Source organism: Monodon monoceros, unplaced genomic scaffold (genome assembly GCF_005190385.1).
Source record: "Monodon monoceros isolate NGI ecotype Baffin Bay Population unplaced genomic scaffold, NGI_Narwhal_1 Super_Scaffold_13, whole genome shotgun sequence".
NCBI lineage: Eukaryota > Metazoa > Chordata > Mammalia > Artiodactyla > Monodontidae > Monodon > Monodon monoceros.
Window position 1 is genome coordinate 84,663,598 of NW_021703769.1, and position 17,285 is coordinate 84,680,882.

Below are 17,285 nucleotides of genomic sequence, written 5' to 3' on the forward strand. Positions count from 1 at the left end.
GTGAGTCACCTACTTGGTGGTGGCTTGTGAGTCACCTACTTGGTGGTGGCTTGGCTTGTCCCGCCTGGTGGCCGGGGCACACGGGGCACAGAACTGGAGAGACTGGAGGTCGGGCACCGTGTCCTGGTCGGGGCGGAGGGGCCTCGACTCAGTGGCAGCCCCCGAGGCCTGGTCTCCCATCTGTGGGACGGGGATGCTTGGAGAGCACGTGTGTGGTGGGTTGAGCTCTGCTCCTCGGAGCCCAAGCGTGAGGGAGCTTTAGGGGCTTTGCAGAAGTGTGAATTAAATTTTGTTAATATCATCCTAGTTTGTGCTGAAGTGTAGCCACCAGGAATCAGTGTGCACGTGCAGTCACGTTCACGGCTTAACCCGCAGGGCCCCGGGCGGGTGACCGCGTGCCCTCGGGGAAGTACTCGTGGGCAGTCGTCGGAAGTAAAGGTCTTGCCTAGTGCCGTGTGTCCGCGTGAACGTCTCGACCACATGTCGCCGACTGCAGGTTTGCTTGCCTCAGAGCTGTTCTTGGTTTGAACGTGGGCCCGGCCACGGCTGCCGGGTGTTTCCGCCCTCCATGCTGACCTTCCAGGCAAGACTGGGTGCCAGGCCCCCGGCCCACAGCAGCTCGGAGCGAGGGCTCCGCACAGCGGGGCGGTCCTTCCTGGGGTCGGTTGCCCCGCCCTGTCCGCGTGCTTCCTAGAGGAGCTGGCCAGCCCTTTGGGCCTCCTGCCCCGCAGGCGAGTGTCACAGCACGCCCCTTGGCACCGGGATGCTGCGGTGGCGGCTGGAGGTGCGGTGCAAGCCCAGGGCAGAACCGCGCTGAGCGAGAGAAGGTCGTTCAGGTGTTGCCTGCAGCTTCACAGCGTGCGTGTCCTTTCATCCTTCCTTGAAAGTAGATCTCCTTAGGCTGGGGGTTTTCTGATGAAGATGACATTACAGTGGGCTGCAGCGGCCCGTCACAGCGCAGAGAGGGGTTCTCAAGAGCTCAGGCCTTACTTCCTTCCGCAGACGCCAGCTCAGAAAGGTACTGATGGATGAACGCCCTCTCCCCTGAGAACTGAGGGCTTCATTTTGAACTCCCAGAGGTTCACGGAAATGCCACTGACTTCAGGGTTCAACGTAAGCACGGAACCAGAGGTTTAGTTTTTTATGGGTTTTCTCCTCTCTACTTCACAAGGAAGGCCGCGATTGAACTAGAGGGCGTTCCGCAGGGAAGAGGCGGCCATGTGGTGCTGGCGCTCTGGGTCGGGCCTCCGCGGCTCGGGGACCCACAGGCCTCTGTTCGCAGAGCGGTGGCCGACGGGCCTGCGGCCCAGGCTGCAGGAGGCCCTCTCTGGAGAGGCTGAAGTTGTGCTGTCACCTCCCGGCACACGAGGACAGGGGAGGGCCGCCTGTCGGCAGGTGTTGTGAGAAACCACTTTGGGGCACTTCGGGGGGAGTTCTTGGAAACGTCAGAAAACCACACTCCTGTACAAGACCAGGCCCTGTTTCTGCCAGTTTGTCCACCCCTTGCCCCCCGAGGCCCGGCTGTTCACGGTCCCTCCTCTCCCGCCCCCCGTGACGTCCCCACCCTGCAGGGTCGCTCCCTTGAGCACACCCTGTGCTCTTGCCTGCTCCGCCGAGAACCTGTAGACCCAAGTCAGCGCCTCCTGGGCCGCCCCCTCCACCCGCGTTGTTCTGAGAGGTCCTGTCTCTGCTCTCCGTCTTTTCCCCTCCCGCTCTCTCCTGCCCTCTCCATGCGGCCCTTCCCGGTTGCTCTTCCTCCCCTTTCTGTCTGCGCCCTCTGACCCCTCCTGGCCCCTGGCGCACACCCAGCGGCTTCAGACCCCCTCGTGCTGCCCCCTGGGGCGGTGCGGTGCCCTCTCACGTAAACAGAGCCTCTGCCCTGCTCTGCTGTAGCCTCTGGGTCCTTCCCTGCTTTCCCTCCCTCCCGAGCTGATCACATATTTGCCGCTTCTTGTCCGTCTTCTGCCCGTGGCAGTCCTGCACTCCAGCCTCCCTTTCCCAGCTCTGCTTTGCCAGCCGGCGCCCTTTGCGGCCCGTGCGGAGGAGCGCTGCCGGGAGAGCCGCAAGGCCGCGGGGAGGGAGGCCTGTGCTCAGTGCTTCTCCCAGAAGGGGGTTCCTGCCGCTCCCTTTCCTGCCCGTGGCGCGGGGCAGCCCTTGCCCTCCCAGCACCACCCACTCCGGCTGGTGCAGGCCCGACGGCAGTGGTGCCCCCGCAGAGGCGTGGGTCCCAGTGCTCTCGGTCTCCAGATGGAGCGATTTCAGGGGACCCCAGCTTCTCCCTGAAGCTCTCCGGGCGCCTCTTTCTCCTCTTTCACTTACCAGTGAGCCGCGCCCTGGGTTAAGCCTCTGCTGCACAGAACGCACGGCGTCTTTCCCGAGACCCGCACCGTTCAGAACGAGAGCCTGGGGGCTGGGGCCCGTGGTGCCGCTTGACCCCTGCTGTCTCTCCGGGGCTGGGCCAGTTTGTCACCGGGGCTCAGGAGAGTCAGAGCCAGGCTGCAGCGGCCCAAGCAGCGCTCTGTGGGCAGTGCCAGCAGCACCGCCTCCTGTAAGTTGTCCAGGTTGGTTATTTAGGTCTAGTCCAGCTTTAAAAAAAACTGAGTACTGATGGAACGTTAGGCCTCATGGCAGGCCTTGGAACTCGGGGCGACACGGGCTGGTGAGCCTGAGGGTGGAGCGCCTCCACTGGAGACCCCAGGAGACCCCGGCCCGGGCCGAGCACCACTCAGGCCAGCCTGCCAGGGGCCTGCCCTCCCAGGGCTGCTTGCTGGTGCCTGGGGTTGCGTGTCCTCTGCTGCCTTGCTTCCCATCTTGGTTTCCCGAAGAGCACGTCGCGCGGGGAAGGACAGGTGGCTTTTCTAAGCGGGCAGGAGCTTTGCCCACCTGGGCCAAGCCCCAGGCCCCGAAAGGCTCGGTCGTCACCTGTGGGTGCTGCTGGACATGTGACTGGCACTGTGTCCTGCACTTGACATACTTGTTCTTGCGACATCTTGGGCCTGGTCTGGGGCCTCAGGCCCACCCACGTTTTAGGGGCCCACACCGTGAGCTGGCGGTGACAGGCTAGGTGCAGGTGAGGTGTGCCCTGGGCCAGGCCCCAGGAGTCGGGGTCTCCCGCTCTCTGCAGGTGGACAGCAGTTACCCTGTGGCCTTCATACCTGCCCTCGGGTGGGGAGGCCTCCAGACCTCTGTGTGGGGACATTGTGCTCCCGAAACCGTGGGTCTTGGGGTTTGTCAGTTCCCACCAGGGCTGTCCCCAGAAAGCTTGTGCTCAGAGCAGCCCCGTCCCCTGCAAGCTGGCCTTGGCTGCTGCCACCTGGCCTCGGCAGCTTGGACAAGGGAACCCGAGTTCCTCTAATTAAATCACACGGCGGAGCAGTGATTCAAAACGCTGTGCACTTGCCCACCTGAAGTCAGTGATTCCAGAGTTGATTTCACAGTCCTTGATTATTAAATCGGCCTATGAATAGTTTTAAATTGAACTAGAACTCAAAATGGCCTCTTTAAATGTCTGTTTCAATGAATACTTGTACTTGTTTTGTTTTATTTTATTTTACATCTGTGGTTATGAAGCACGTAGAAGTGGTAGGTGCCCTCAGACAGCTGTGCAGGGGGACTCGCTCTTAGAGGAAGGCTTTCTGAGGCGGCTGCGAGGGGTGAGGTGCGGGGCCCCTGGGTGAGAATGCTGCTCCGGCTCTGAGACCAGGCGTTCTCTGAGTCTCTTACAAAGTCCCGTAAATGCGTGTTCCATGTTTACTCTCAAATTGTAGTTAGCTCTTCAAAGAATTATACTAAATTACGATAAAAAATAACCCCGTACTCACTCAGATGTGAAATGGAAAAAATTAGCACAGTGGAGACCACCTCCAAAGAAAGCATTGTCTGCCATCCCTGTGGATTAAGGCTTTCTTGAAATCGTGTAATCAAAGCGAAGAAGGAAAAAATTGGACGCCAAGAATGATACAAGATGCAGGTGGTGTTGTCTCTAGCGCCCCTCAGCTCCAACTTTTATATTTTCGAAGTCATTTCGTTGTCACTGGGCGTCACCCCAGCTAAATGTTACAAATAGCACCTTGTAATATAATCCTGGTAAGATCTCAAAAGAAAAATACAGAAGCAGAATATTAAAGGTTTGTCTTGGAAAGAGGTTTCCTCTGCTTGAAAGAAGAGCATGGACACAGCACCTTCGGCCCATGCTTCACGGTTCACCCGCCCACCCGCCGGTGGGGTTAGTGCCTCCTTTTCCTGGGGCATCCTCCCTCCCGGGAACTCTCCTGATCACCGTCCCCTCAAAAAGCCGGGGGGGTGTCTACGTGTGGGCACCTCCCGTGTAGGTGGGGCAGGACGGGGGTTCCTGAAGCCTGTGTGGGAACAGGCCAGGGCAGAGGACGGTCCCTACAGGGTGTGAAGGACTGACGGAGTTTTGAGGGAAAGAGCGGCAAAGACCAAACTCTGAAGGTGCCCTGCCAGGAAGTTGGCATGTGAGCCCATGGGTGCCCATCCGATCTGCAGTCTGAGGGACGGCTTGGTGGCACCGGAGGCTGCCCAGGCGAGAGGCTGTCACGGTAACCGGAGAACAACGTCAAGTGTGTGAACTGAGGCAGGGCGCTGGCTGCGTGGAGGGAAGCGCGTGCCCTGGGGTCTGCCCCCTGCTGTCGGAGCTCTGCGGGGGGCTCGACTCTGCAGGATGTCTGTGGAAGGGGCCCACCCTGGGCTGGTACTTGACGCCCCCGCGCCGCACGGAGCTGCGCATCTGTGGCCGACTGCGGTCCGGGTGGGCAGCGCCTGCCCTGGTGGTTCAGCTCATGCAGAGGCACCCTCGTGAACGAAGCCCGCGCTGCTGGCCGCTTCCCCACTGTGTGTGGAGCTGAGCTTCCCTTCCCCCGCACCCTCCGTGTTCTGGGATCACCCTGGGCGACTCTTTGAAATCCAGAAGCTCCTGAAAGGCTTTAAGTGGCTCTTCAGAAGTGAGGAAGTGACAGCGGGCTGGTTGCACGTGCGGCTCTATTTGGGGACCTGAGTGACGTGGGCCGCGCTGGGCCTGGGGGCCGTCACTGGGTGCTGTCCTGGGGGCCAGGCCTCATCACTCTGCCCTTTTGCCTCTTGCAGTGCCCGGGGGCTGGAGAAGGCCAGGCTGCAGCTCCAGGAGGAGGTCCGCCAGCTCAGCAGCCAGCTGCTGGAGGAGAGGAAGAAGCGGGAGATGCACGAGGCCCTGGCCCGGCGGCTGCAGAAGCGCGTCCTGCTGCTGACGAAGGTACGGGGCGCCTGCGCGGGGGCCTGCCTTCCGGGCCAGCAGCTCCCAGCCCGCCCCTGCCGTGTCCACGCTTAGTCTTCTCTCCAGGCCCCCACGTTTGCCAGGGTCTCTACCAAGTGCAGTGCACCCAGAGCCACCAGTGATCTGTGTCCCCACTTCTCGATCAGTTAGACACCCACGGCGCTGCCTGTGAGTCACGGCTCATATCAGACTGAGCTCTCCCCTCACCAAAGGGGAGAGCATCTTGGCGGTTTAGCCAGCCTGCGCATTTTTACCCTGGATTGCTCTGAAATGCAGACCCTGGGATTCCCTGCTGGGCCTCTCCTCCTTGTGAAGGGCAGAGCCCGGGGCCTTCACGCACTGACCTGGGGTATCGGGATGTCAGCCCCTGCCCCCTGTGTCTCACGGTGGGGTCAGCCCTCTCTCCGGCCTGGTGGGCAGGTGCAGCCTTTCCCTCCTTCGGAGCCCAGGGAGCGCAGGGTAGACTGCAGTGGGAAACTGTCACCTGTGTGCGTCTGGGCTGCCGGGTTTTTGCTAACTGCTGAGCCCGGGGGGCTCTGACGTCTGGCTTGATACACACAGCTCGCTGGAGCATGAATTACGATTTTTGTGTGAGAGAGCATTATTTAAAATGTTGCCTTGGATGCTGAAATTTCAGAAGACAAGGAAAGAAAAAGCCAGAAACTGTCCCCAGATGTTCTCTAGGCGAGGCTTGGGGTTGTCCAGATGCTGGCGGACACCTCCCACCTGCCCTCAGGCTGACAGTGAGCGGCCAGGCGGGCGCGCTGACCTGGCGGGCGGGGGCGGGGGGCGGGGGCGTCTCCCTGGGAAGTTTCAGGAGTCGTGTCTGACAACTGTTTGCCTGTTCTTGATCGTTTGATAAAAACCTGGGACCTCCTGGTCATGAAGCTTTTAGGAGGCAGGTCACATTCCGGCTGCTGAAAGCTCGCCATCTCCCGACCTCTCCAGCACGTCCCCTGCTGTGTGTGTCACGTCACTCGAGCTTCCTGGGGTCAGGCTTGGCCGACCTCGACGCCAGCCTTGCCGGTGGCCCCACAGGGGACTGGTGAGTTTGCGAGCTGTCCTTGTGCGGGGCCCGTCGGTCTTGTCCGTGTCGTCCACTTCCAGTGCCCGTGCCGCCCAGCGAGTGTCCTTGTGGGCTGGGTTGGCAGCCTGGCGGCTCTGCTTTACCAGGGTCGCGTCGGTTCACTGGTACAGGTCCCGCTGGTGCACCGGGCGGCCCCTCAGCGGGGGCGTATCTCCAGCGCCGCGGGCTCCGTGGCCTCGGGACCCATCGGCACCTCCGTGATCGTGCGCTGTGCCTGGCTTCCTCCTCGGACAGTTTCTGGCCTTGAAGGTCACTGCTCTGGGCTCCCGAGGCAGGAAATTTCCACTCCTCTCTTCCCCCTGCTCAGCAGGTTGGAAGCTGATGGCGCTTTTGGTCTAATTCGGTCCTGGCCCTGGCCCGCTGCGCTGACAGGCGTAGCTCTGAGAGAGAGAGGTGGGGGGGGGGGGGCCCGGTATCGATCGCCCGGTACTGACAGATGACTTACACCAACTGTGGCTCGGAGGCATGTTTGCCATGGGTCGGTGGCCGGGTCAGGCGCGCGGGGTCCATCTTGCCAGCCGCATGATTAAGCTGTTCGTCGGGCCGGTCTGCAGAGGGCGGCCAGGCTGCCGCTTCCTGGTTGGAGCCGAGCACGTCCGGCCCCATACCCCGCCCCGCCCTCGGTGGCCCCGTGGGCTCGCACGGCGGCTCCCGCGTGGTCTGCGTGCTTCCTGCTCGAGGCACCTCCAGGGCGGCAGCTGTCGGGTCTCGAGGGTGCTCTGGTTGCTGATCTTCCTGTCTTCCTTGGGAGACACCCTCACCCCTCTGGGAGCCCCCGGACCAGCTCCCTGGGGTAGGGCGTGGCGAGTGCAGTGTCCCGCCCTCCGCTGCGGCGCTGGGCCAGGTGCGCCGACAGGGCTCTCCTGCGCCCCCTCGAGGGCTCTGTTTGCGTGTTTGACATTTCAGGGTACAGTGCTTGGAATGTGTGATTTTATTTTGAGACCTTATTAAGCATCTCGAGTCTAAGGGCTTAATTGTTACTGATCGCTAAGAGTGTAATTACCTTGGTAAAATACCATGACTATTTTAAGCAATTGAAAATTGGCTTCGAGAACTGGGTGAACACAAACCATTTTCCTATTTGAAATGGGCTATTTCCAGCGTGCCCCTAATATTCCACAATATGGTTACAGAATCGTATTTATAGACTCTAAGCAGTGAAAGCTAACTTTTAGCATGAAGTTTTTCAAAAAGTGAAAGTAAAAGCTTCCCTTCCCCCTCTTTCCTACACCCCCCCCCGACCCCCATTTCCTAGTGGAGCAGCCTTTGGAGGAGGACACCTGTCATTGGTGTCTTACCTCCAGGGTCACAGTCTGGCAGTGATGTCGTCCCCCTGCCCCCGTGGGACCCCCGCTGTTGCTGCTTAAGAAACAAATACGTGGGCAGAAGGTGAGCTTTTGGGAAACTGAGGCAGGAAGCACATGGGGATGTCCCAGAGGAGGCCAGAGCTCCCCTTGCCTTGTGTCCAGAAGAGGCTGTCCTGGAGGAAGGCTCCCGGGAGCAAGTCTCCCTGGGCTGGGGGAGCAGTCGTCGCTCGGGGGTCCGTCGACTGCCGGGACTCCCTCCCTGCCCAGGATCGTCGTTACGCCCAGGAGGCTGCCCTCAAGTGTCCTGGTCCTTTTCTGACCGAGGGGCTTTGGTTGGCTGTTGGGATTTGTGCTGTTTACGTTGTGTAAACCTACCTCTTTATGTTCCTCGTGTTCGCTTGACAGCTTTGAGAAATCGCCTGTGGTTTGGCAGGAGCTGTGTGATGGTGAGGCTTGTCCAGCTGCCGGCCAAGCCGCAGTGGGGTCAGCAGCTCAGCAGCGGGGAGGCCCAGGCTTGGGCCAAGGGTGGCACGTCCCTGTGGTTCTCTGCTGAAGCCCAGTGCCTTCCAGAGCTGCTGGCGCCGACCCATGAGACCAGGAGAGTAGCCCGTTCGCTCTGAGGTTCTCCATTCCTTCCTGATCTCAAGTAGCTCAGCCCTGCAGGGATGCGGGCAGTCCCTGCTTTGTACGTGGAGAAGTTGGGGTGTGCGTTAGGTCAGAAGGAGTGGGGAGACTCCTGGGTTAAAGTCAACCTTCACATCCTTGAATTCTGTCCTGGACAGCAGGTGATGAGTTTTCTGGAGGGAATATAGGCAGGTGGTAGGCTCTGTGTCCCTGGTGAGGGCAGGCTCGGTGGTGGCCCCGCTTCTGTGGGCACGTCGAGGTGTGGAATGCTGCTCACAGAGCCTGTTCCCACAGTGCCTGTCCCGGGGTGCACCCCCCACCCCCAGTTGTGGGAGAGTCCCGGCCCCCCGGGTCTGCACCAAAACCCGGTGGCTCTGGTTTGACTCACTCTGGTGGGTACGGAGGCACCAGCTCGTTGTGTGAGACCCTGGAGCCTAGTGAGGTGCGGGCCTCCACGTCCTCTCTTTGAAGGGCCCGCTCCCGCCTTGCCCTCCCGGTTCGGGGGTTTTAGAGGGTTGTTTCCGCCCTGAGCCGGTAGGAGTCTTGGTTGGAGACGCCTGAGGCAGACGTCCTCTCCTGGGCCCTCTTCACTCCTCCCCGTGTCTGGGGATGAGCAGCAGTGGTCACCTTGGTGTGGTCCAGCTGTCGGCTTTGTTACCTTGATGGCGGCTCCTTGTGGCTCGTGATGGACTGATCTTTGGAGGTGAGGAACTCTTCTCTTCTCTCTGATTTATTGTTTTACCTTTTACATTTGGGTGTCACCTGCACCTGGAGTTGATTTCGGGTGTGAGTGAAGCAGGTGACAAGATGATTTTTCCCCATTGAAAGTGCCATTGATCCAGCACCGCTTCTGGAAAGACCCCTCTGTTCCCTGTGTGTGGTCTCGTTGCCTTAAGTGTCAGTCAGTGACCGCCGATGGGCAGCTCAGCTTCTGTGTGCTCTGTTCTGCCCATTGGTTCCGTCTGTCTTTCTGCCAGCATCACCCTGTCTCCACTGATGCAGCTTTATTGTGCTTTGATGTCTGGTAGTAAACATCCAGGTTGATTATTGTTCTTTAAGTTTCGCTGGCTCCTTTTGGTCCTTTGCCATATACATTTCAGAATAAATTTGTCTGTTTACACACAAAAAATCTCCTGGAATATGGTTGGGATTACAATGAATAAACTAGTTTGGGGAGAGATGACACCTTAACATTATTTCATTTTCTGAACCAGAACATTATAATTCTTCCACTTATTTAGATCTTCTTTAATTTCTCTCAGCAGTATTTAGTAGTTTTTAGGGTAGAAGCCTTGCACATTGTTACATACTTCCCCCCTGAGTGTCTCCTGTGTTGATGTAGTTGTAATGGTGTCTCTCACGGATTTTACCTTCTCTGTGTTGGTGCCGGGCTGTGGAAATGCAGTTAAGCGTCTGTACCTAATAGTCCTGCTAAATCCCTTAGCGTGAGAGCAGGTCTCCCCGTGGACGAGCCTGGCTGCTTGCGGGTGCGTGGCTCACGCAGATCTCAGGAAGCTTCAGTAGTTCACCGCTAAGAGCCACGTGTGCTGTTTGGTTTTTGTAGATACTCTTTATTGGATTAATGAAATCCCCATCTACTTGTAGTTTTCTAAGAGTTTTTATCATAAATGCCTACCCCATGAATTTTGATGTGGGTTATTTTTATTATTCTGTTGAAAATATTTTCTCATATTCTTTCTGGATTTGTAAAGGCTGACCTTCAGGCAAGGTTTACATGTTCCAAGCTCATAATGTAGGCAGATGGGAAGGCTGGAAAGGAATCGAAAGAGAGAACCCAAACGCATTCACTCACTTTGTCCTTCACTTTGTCGTTGCACAGATTCTTATGGGGTGTCTGTTCTAGGCACCACTGAGGCGGCAGTAGGGTGGGCAGGGCTCTGAGCTCCTGGGGTCTCCCTGAGGTTGAGAGGGAACAAACAAACAGAGAAGAGGAAGCCAGAGAAGCCAGGGAACAGCGCCCAGTAAAGGAGGAGACTGCTAGAGCCTGGTGGGTGGGTTAGTTTTATGTTCTTTAAAACACAATTTTAGATGCACAGGAAGTGGTGACGATGGTAGACAGGGGGGCCCCCGTGCATCTTCCACCAGCTTCCTGGGTGGTAGCATCCTAGGTGATTCTAGTGCAGCATCGAGACCACAATCCATGTTCCTACAGTGTGTGCGTGTCAGGTCATCACCGCGCAGACTTGTGTAAGCACCGCTCATTCAAGATGCAGGATTGACCCTCCACCCGTGAAGGCCTCCTTGGGCTGCCCCCTAAAGCCACCCTGGCCCCCACCCTCACCCCAGTCTGTTCTCCATCTCTGGAAATTTTCGCAAGAACATTGTGTAAATAGAATCATACAGTATGTGACATTTTAAAATGTTCATGTTTTAAATTTAATAACTTTTATTTTTTAGAGTAGTTTAGGTTTACAAAAAAATTAAGCAGAAAATAGAGAGTTCCCATGTCTCTCTTCCCCCGCCCCACAATCCCCTACCGCTGACATTCCTGCATCAGTGTGTGGTCCGTTGTTCCAACTGCTACATGAACTAAAGTCCACAGTTTACATTAGGGGCCACTCTCTGGGCTGGATTCTCTGTGGGTTTTGACAAATGGTTAGTGTCGTGTGTCCCGCATCACAGCATCACACAGGGCACTTCACGGCCCTCACGGTCCTCTGTGTGCATCTGGGCACCCCTCCCTCCTTCCTTGCCACGGCGACCCCCCATCCGTTCACTGCCTCCGTCGTTTCACGTTTTCCAGAAGGCCGTGTAGTTGGAGTCCCACAGTGTGGAGCCTTTTCAGACTGGCTTCTGTCACTCAGTACTATGCGTTTCAGGTGCCTCTGTGTCCTTTCTTGGCTTGAGAGCTCCCTTCTTTTTATCCTCGGATAAAATCCGTTCTCTGGATGTGTCGCTGTTTATTTGCCCGTCGCCTACTGGAGGACGCCTTGGCTGCCTTTCTGAATGAAGCTGCTGTAATCACCCATGTGCGTGTTTTTGTGTGGACGTAAGTTTTCACCTTAAACACCTGAATCACATAGAAAGAGTGTGTTCAGCTTTGAATGCTTTTCACACCAGCACATCCTGCAGTAAGTCGTTGGCCTCTATTTTGTGAAGCTTTTCACACACCGTATTTTCTTCGCTTTTTGTGGAAGCTCGTTGAGGCGGGGGTATTTCCGTTTTACTGATGAGACACAGAGAGCAGGCGGTGATGCTAAACCTGGAACCTGGGTAGGCGGGCCCTGGCTCTTCCGCCACGGCCTCCTGCTGGTGTCACCGCGGCCGCCAGGCCTCCCTCCCAGGAGCATCTCCGTAGTGGCTACTGGCACTTTCACTGTCTCAGCTTTTTGTTTTCATTACACCTCCGAGCATAACTGGGGGGCTCCTAGAGCCCCTGGGGGCCTGGCTGTGGCGTGCTAGGGCCCCCGTCTGCTTTCCTGTGGCTGGTGAGCGAGGCATGCGGCAGTGGGGACCAGGGCAGTGCGGCGGGGCGTGGAGGGTGCTCTGTGGCATGAGCACATCTGATACGCGTTGCCCCGGCTCCCTGGGAGTCACCAGGGTCGCTGCGGTGTGGGCACCCCCTCAGCAGCACCTGTCCTGTTGTCCCCACGTCCTCCACGGTGGGAACCTGCGTGCTGGCACCGCTGGGCCTGAGCGTGGGCATGTGGCTGACGCCGCCGTGTCCTCATCGAGGCCCCTTACCTTGGAGAAAAGCAAATTATGTTTGTTTCTCTTGCAAAAGAACATAAATGCCACCAGCTGCTTTTGATCACTCATGTTCATCCTCTTCCCACATCCTTCCTTAGAGTCGAGCTTCCTAATCTTATTAGAAGGATTTCTCTCGTGTGCCTCCTTTTCAATGCTGAAAATTCTTGGTTTGGGTAGCACGGAAGGAAATGCTTAAGAAGCTCAGAACCTGCTCTGTCTTCTGAGAAACGGAATCCTTTGTGTGCTCTGGCTTGGTCTTTGCCACCCACCGAGGCGGGGAGCACGGGCACCATGGGCCCCCCTTCCATCTCAGCACATTGCGGCTCCAAGCGCAGCTGGGATGCTGGGGCTGGTAGGGATGGAGGGGGTCAGGTGCTGGATTTTTCCCCTTTTGTTTTTCATCATGACCTGACAGCAGCCCCCACGCATGGCTTATTCTGCATGTTGACATTGGCGTCACGCGTGGATGGTGACAGGCTACTGTCTCTCGACCATGTGTTTGCTTGAAAACCTTCCTGTTGGGGCCACGGAGGTGGGCGGTGTGCCTCTGGCTTGTGCAGGTTTGGCGCCTTCAGGGCCGGGCAGGTTCTCAGCCTTTCCCGTCCGTGGGAATCTCGGCCGGCCCTGGTGGGTTCAGGCAGCTGTGGAAGTCCCAGCACCACGGCATCTGAGAAGGAAAGCCCTGGAGCCGAGGCTGAGTGGCCACGTCTCAGGCCTGACCATGACCAGGTGTGGGCCGTCCCTCCTGGGGCCTCGGCCATCAGCGCTCCCCCATCTCTGTCCGGGCGCCGGCCCGTCCTCTCCCTCCAGCCTGCTCTGGGAAGGGGGGGCTCCAGGCAAACTTGAGAGACCTCCCGCCAGGTCCCCTGGCGCTCCGGGCTTGGAAGTCACGGGTTTCGCAGCCGGGCCTTGGTGACTTCTCAGTAAGCCAAGAGGAGTGGTGGTCAGACGGGTGACGTTGGGGAACGCGCGGGGGTGTGGGCAGGGGCTGAGTGTGTGTCATCGTCTCCCCATCATCCCCGTGAGAGTGGTTACGTCGCCTGCAGAGTGGCTGACCCAGGCTCCAGTCCCACTGGGACCCTACGCTGGCCTTTTGGGAGGAGCCCTGAGAGATCTTGAGGGCACAGGTCGTTAGCGCGCGTATGAATCACGGGGCATCTCGGGAAGGGGCCGAGTTGGGGGTTAGTTCTGGGCAGGCCCTGAGCTCCTGCCTGTCTGACCAGCACCCGGGTGATGGCCTTGCTGCCAGTCTGTGGACAGCGTCACGTAGCAGAGCCCAGTCCATTCCAGAGATGGGGTAATGGGGACCTGGCACGGAGCAGTCCCAGGATTTTCCACGGCTAAGACATGAGGGGCAAAATGTGTTTGAGCCATGAAGTGGCTGGTACAGATGGCAGATCAGCAGTCTCCTGGTAGGTCTGTAGGATACCCGCAGGCCTGAGCCTCCTGCGTGCCCACACCTGGCCCGGCCCTTGCTCACATGCTGCCCTCCTGGATGGCTGCAGCCCTGGCCCCTCGGCTTCTGTCCACGTCCCAGGGGGACATGCACTCTGGTGTGTTCCTTTGCTCATCTAGTTGCTGGTTTTCACAAATGCTCATTCCGTGCCTTCCACGTGCTGGCGGCCTCGGTTGGTGGCTCCTGAAGGGTGGGGCTCCTTCGGACCCTCCTCCCCTGTCCTGTGCCCCGTTTCCCTGCTCCCAGTTAGCGGGAGTCTCGGGGGTGGGGTTCTGCTGTCCTGCCTGGGTGTCTGAATGCCGCTCTGCTCCCTGGCAGCAGTCTGTCCAGTGGGGCTGGCCTTCTCTTCTGAGAGCTTCTCCTCGGAGTCCAGCCACCTGAGGGCTGTCCCCCTCCTGCTGCCCGGCGCCTGCCCTCCTGGCTGGGATCACGCTCTCCGCCTGTCGGTAGGGCGCAGGGGCAGTGGTATTTGCATTCTGTAAACTCAGGTTCAGACTCAGCCTCTGATTTTTTCTCAGAGCGCCTCCCTCCACTTTTCCTGGCCCTCGAGAAAAGCCTAGAGGACGGGCAGTGAGATGCCAGCCGGCCTGTCTGCTCGGCCCGACGCCTCCGCCTCCTGCAGATGAGCAGAACCCTCTCGGCTTCAGAATTTGATTTCGTATATTAACATTATTGTCCTTTCAGGTTACCTTTCCAGGCTGACATTTCTATTATATCCATTTAAGTAAAAAAGCCCTCCTGTTTTGTTACAGGAAATGCCATATGCGAAGTTATTAGAAACCCAATCTTGTCACCAGCATTATCACATTATCCCACCAAGGGGGCAGCTGGACTGGCTCGTGGCAGAAAGAAATTCCAGAGAGAAAAGCAATTTTAGGAAATATAATGAAATCAAAACAAAATGCCTTCCATCCCTCTCCAGTTTGAAGGTGTTTATTAAGATAGGGCTTGTGGTTCTGCGGGAGAGAGGTGCTCGCGGGCTGCCTCTGGCTGCTGAGAAGGAGCTGGATGGGGCGGGAGGGGCAGCCGCGTGCCCTCCGCCACTCAGCCCTGCCTGCCCTCCGCCACTCAGCCCTGCCTGCGGGCTCCTGCCGCCCGGAGCCTTCCTCTCCTGGCCCTCCGTTTGGAAGCTGCATCCTGCTGGATCCAGGTAACCCATCTCCGCCTGTACTAACTAACTTCTGTGCCCTCTCAGCGGGAGCACAGCTCCCGGCCCCGCCCGTGCGTGCCTCGGCTTCCTGGGCCCCGAAGCCTTGGGGCTGTGCCTTGGGGCTGTGCCGCGGAGGCGGTGTGGGTCCTCTCAGAGCACCGCAAGCCTGGGCCCGCATGGCTCCCCTGCAGCAGTCCTGGTGCGGCGTGTGTGATCCGAACCCAGTGCGCTCTGCTCCGTGAACGCTGCCTGGCCGGTGGCGCTGAGGTAAGTGTCCCCCGGGCCCTGGCCTTGGAGACACAGCTCGAGTGCAGCACCCTCCCTCCTGTCGTCTTCTGCAGGAGTGATGACCTGTGTCCCCATTTCATGGTAGCGGCTTACATCTGAGTAAGGACGTCCTTAAAATGTGCCCCATTTCACAGTAGCAGCTTCCATCTGAGTAAGGATGCCCTTAAAAAGGACGTTCAGGTCACACCCAGCTTCTGTCACCGGCCTCCTGGCCTGTTCGTGCCCTGGGGCTAGAAAGCGTTGCTGTCCCAGCACCTGCTTCCGCGCCCTGCTGGCACGTGCTGTGCGGGTGTGCTGGTCTCCCGCCGCCACAGAGGGCCTCTGGGTGTCTCTGGCCCCCCCGGGAGGGCGGGTCTCTTCTCCGGGGCTCACTGGCAGCGGGCAGGTAGCAGGCGCTTGGTGCACGGAATCTTGGCTCAGTGTTGAGTCCCTCGTGTGACGGGCGAGGAGACCGAGGCCCAGAGAGGGCGACTTGCCTGGAGACCGCTGTGGACGAGGAGCAGCGCTCCTGCTGCCTCCGGCGCCCGCGAGGGCGGCGCTCTGTCACTACCCACCCGCCTCCGAACGGGCGGCCCGCCCACCGCTTCTGGCTGCCATCCAGTGGGTGGGCGGGACCGTCCAACGCTCGCGGCGAGATCGCGGATACAGATGTGTCTGTTTGATGCTGTGCCTTAAAATTAGCAAGTTGGGAAACGGTGCTAATTCCTCCCCCAACAATGAAGCTTAGAAGCAGAGGCAGGAGGTGAGCGTGGAGGAGCTGGTGCCGGGACGCACTGGGAGCCTTGGAGACCAGTGGGTGTCGGTGCCTCAGGCAGCTTCCCATCTGCTTTGCCCCCGGACGCCCTGAGTGTGGTTCCTCCACGCACTCCGGAGGGCACCCCATCCTCCCCCAGGGGCTCCTCCCACTGTCCCCTCCTGGCTTGCTTGCAGCCTTTGTAAAACCGTTGCGCTCAGCACGCCGAGTCCGTGTTAGAAAGCATGTGTGTGACCCGAGTCCGTGTTAGAAAGCATGTGTGTGACCCGGGGTCGGTGATGACGCGTTCAGGAATTAAGTGTGAGTGCAGTCATTTTTAAATTAAAAAATAAGGTTACTTACAAAAATTAGTGCAAGTAGGATTTCCACTACTTCCCCCCACCCCTGAGTTGCCCTGCACACCTCGTGGGTTGCGGGCTCCCCGCGGTCACATTTGCGGGCACTCCCGGCTGGTGGAGGGGAGCGTGGCCCTGGCCATCAGACAGGCCTTCCACTCGGGCTGCTCACAGGGTGGGGATGCGGGCGGTGGAGCCCCCGGGCACCGCCCCCATCCCCGCTCCTGTGTTTCGGGCTCTTCCCTCCGAGGTCAGCCCTCCCGTGGAGTGCGGGGCACGGCCTGTGGGGCTCTGACTCCCACGGGGCTCACGCGGCATTGGCCAGGGTCGATGAGGCAGGATCCGAGGGTTCCCCACCCTCACCTTTACTCCCTAGATGCGTCCGTGTCAGCGTGTAAAGCCCAGCAGCCCTTGGGGCCCCCCCCGAAGAAGGTCGCCTTCAGCAACGTGCGCTTGTGAGGCCCTGTGCCCGTTCGCTTGCTTGTGGCTCCGGGAAGTCCCTCGGGACGGGTGGGTGCCCACGGGATGGGACCTCGGGCAGGCCTGAAAAGGTGGGCTGGCAAGCGCTGGGCAGGTCCTGTCATTTGCAGTTTTGACATTTGTTCATGGGGCTTTTTTGCGTGAACTTTGAGTTTCTAAAATACTGCATTAAAGTAGTCTGTCTCATTTACTCTCACTGAGCCGGGCACCTCCCTCTCCTCACTGGTGACCAGGCCGTGCTCACCCTCCAACTCCTGGGCCCCCACAGCCAAGGCCCGCAGCATTGGGGTTAGTAGTGGAGAATCCCGGGGTGCCTGAACTAGAGAAGAGGGGCGTGTCCAAGCACAGCTCTGACTGTGCGGGAGACGGAGGCCTGCCGGGCACGGGGAGGGGCCTCTACTCACTAAGGACGCCTGCGCGCAGGCCTGGGGCCCCCTGCCGAGCCGGGAGGGTCTGGAAGCCCTGGGAGGACGAGGCTGCATTGGCCGCGCGTGTCCTTCTGTACACTTTAAGTCCCCCTTGTGGTCGTGGAGAGCTCTTCTCTTTTTAACTCAATTTCGAAGAAATCCAAATCTTTGAATAACCTTCATCCTGAGAGGAAAGGAAGTTGGCTGCAGGTGAAAATTGATGGTCACGCTCAAAGACATGGTTCCCCGCCAGGCAGCCTCTTGAGTGTTGCTGCTAAAAATAGCCACAGCGTCTTGCTGGTGGCGTTTGAATTGTCTCCAGGCCACTCCTGGTGATTATTTCAGATGTTAGAGGTGCCACCGGCCTCTCTTGGCTGTTCTGGCTCAGGCCTGTCTGCCCTTGGTCTGGGGAGG

At 58.7% G+C, this 17,285-nt stretch overlaps 1 protein-coding gene across 8 annotated transcripts in view; it reads left to right on the forward strand.

Moving 5' to 3' along the window:
- The window catches only part of MAD1L1 (mitotic arrest deficient 1 like 1), a 323,294-nt gene that overhangs the window by 145,769 nt on the left and 160,240 nt on the right, over window positions 1-17,285 (forward strand). For 5 of the 8 annotated variants that reach the window (XM_029219334.1, XM_029219333.1, XM_029219335.1 and 2 more), the window contains one exon: window positions 5,107-5,251. The exons of 1 other annotated variant lie outside the window; for it this stretch is intronic. In XM_029219334.1, coding sequence (XP_029075167.1) covers window positions 5,107-5,251 — 145 coding nt within the window. Of the gene's footprint in view, window positions 1-5,106; window positions 5,252-5,400; window positions 5,441-6,441; window positions 6,609-17,285 lie in introns of those variants that run through there. 2 more of the 8 variants (XM_029219340.1, XM_029219339.1) reach the window with 2 other exon arrangements.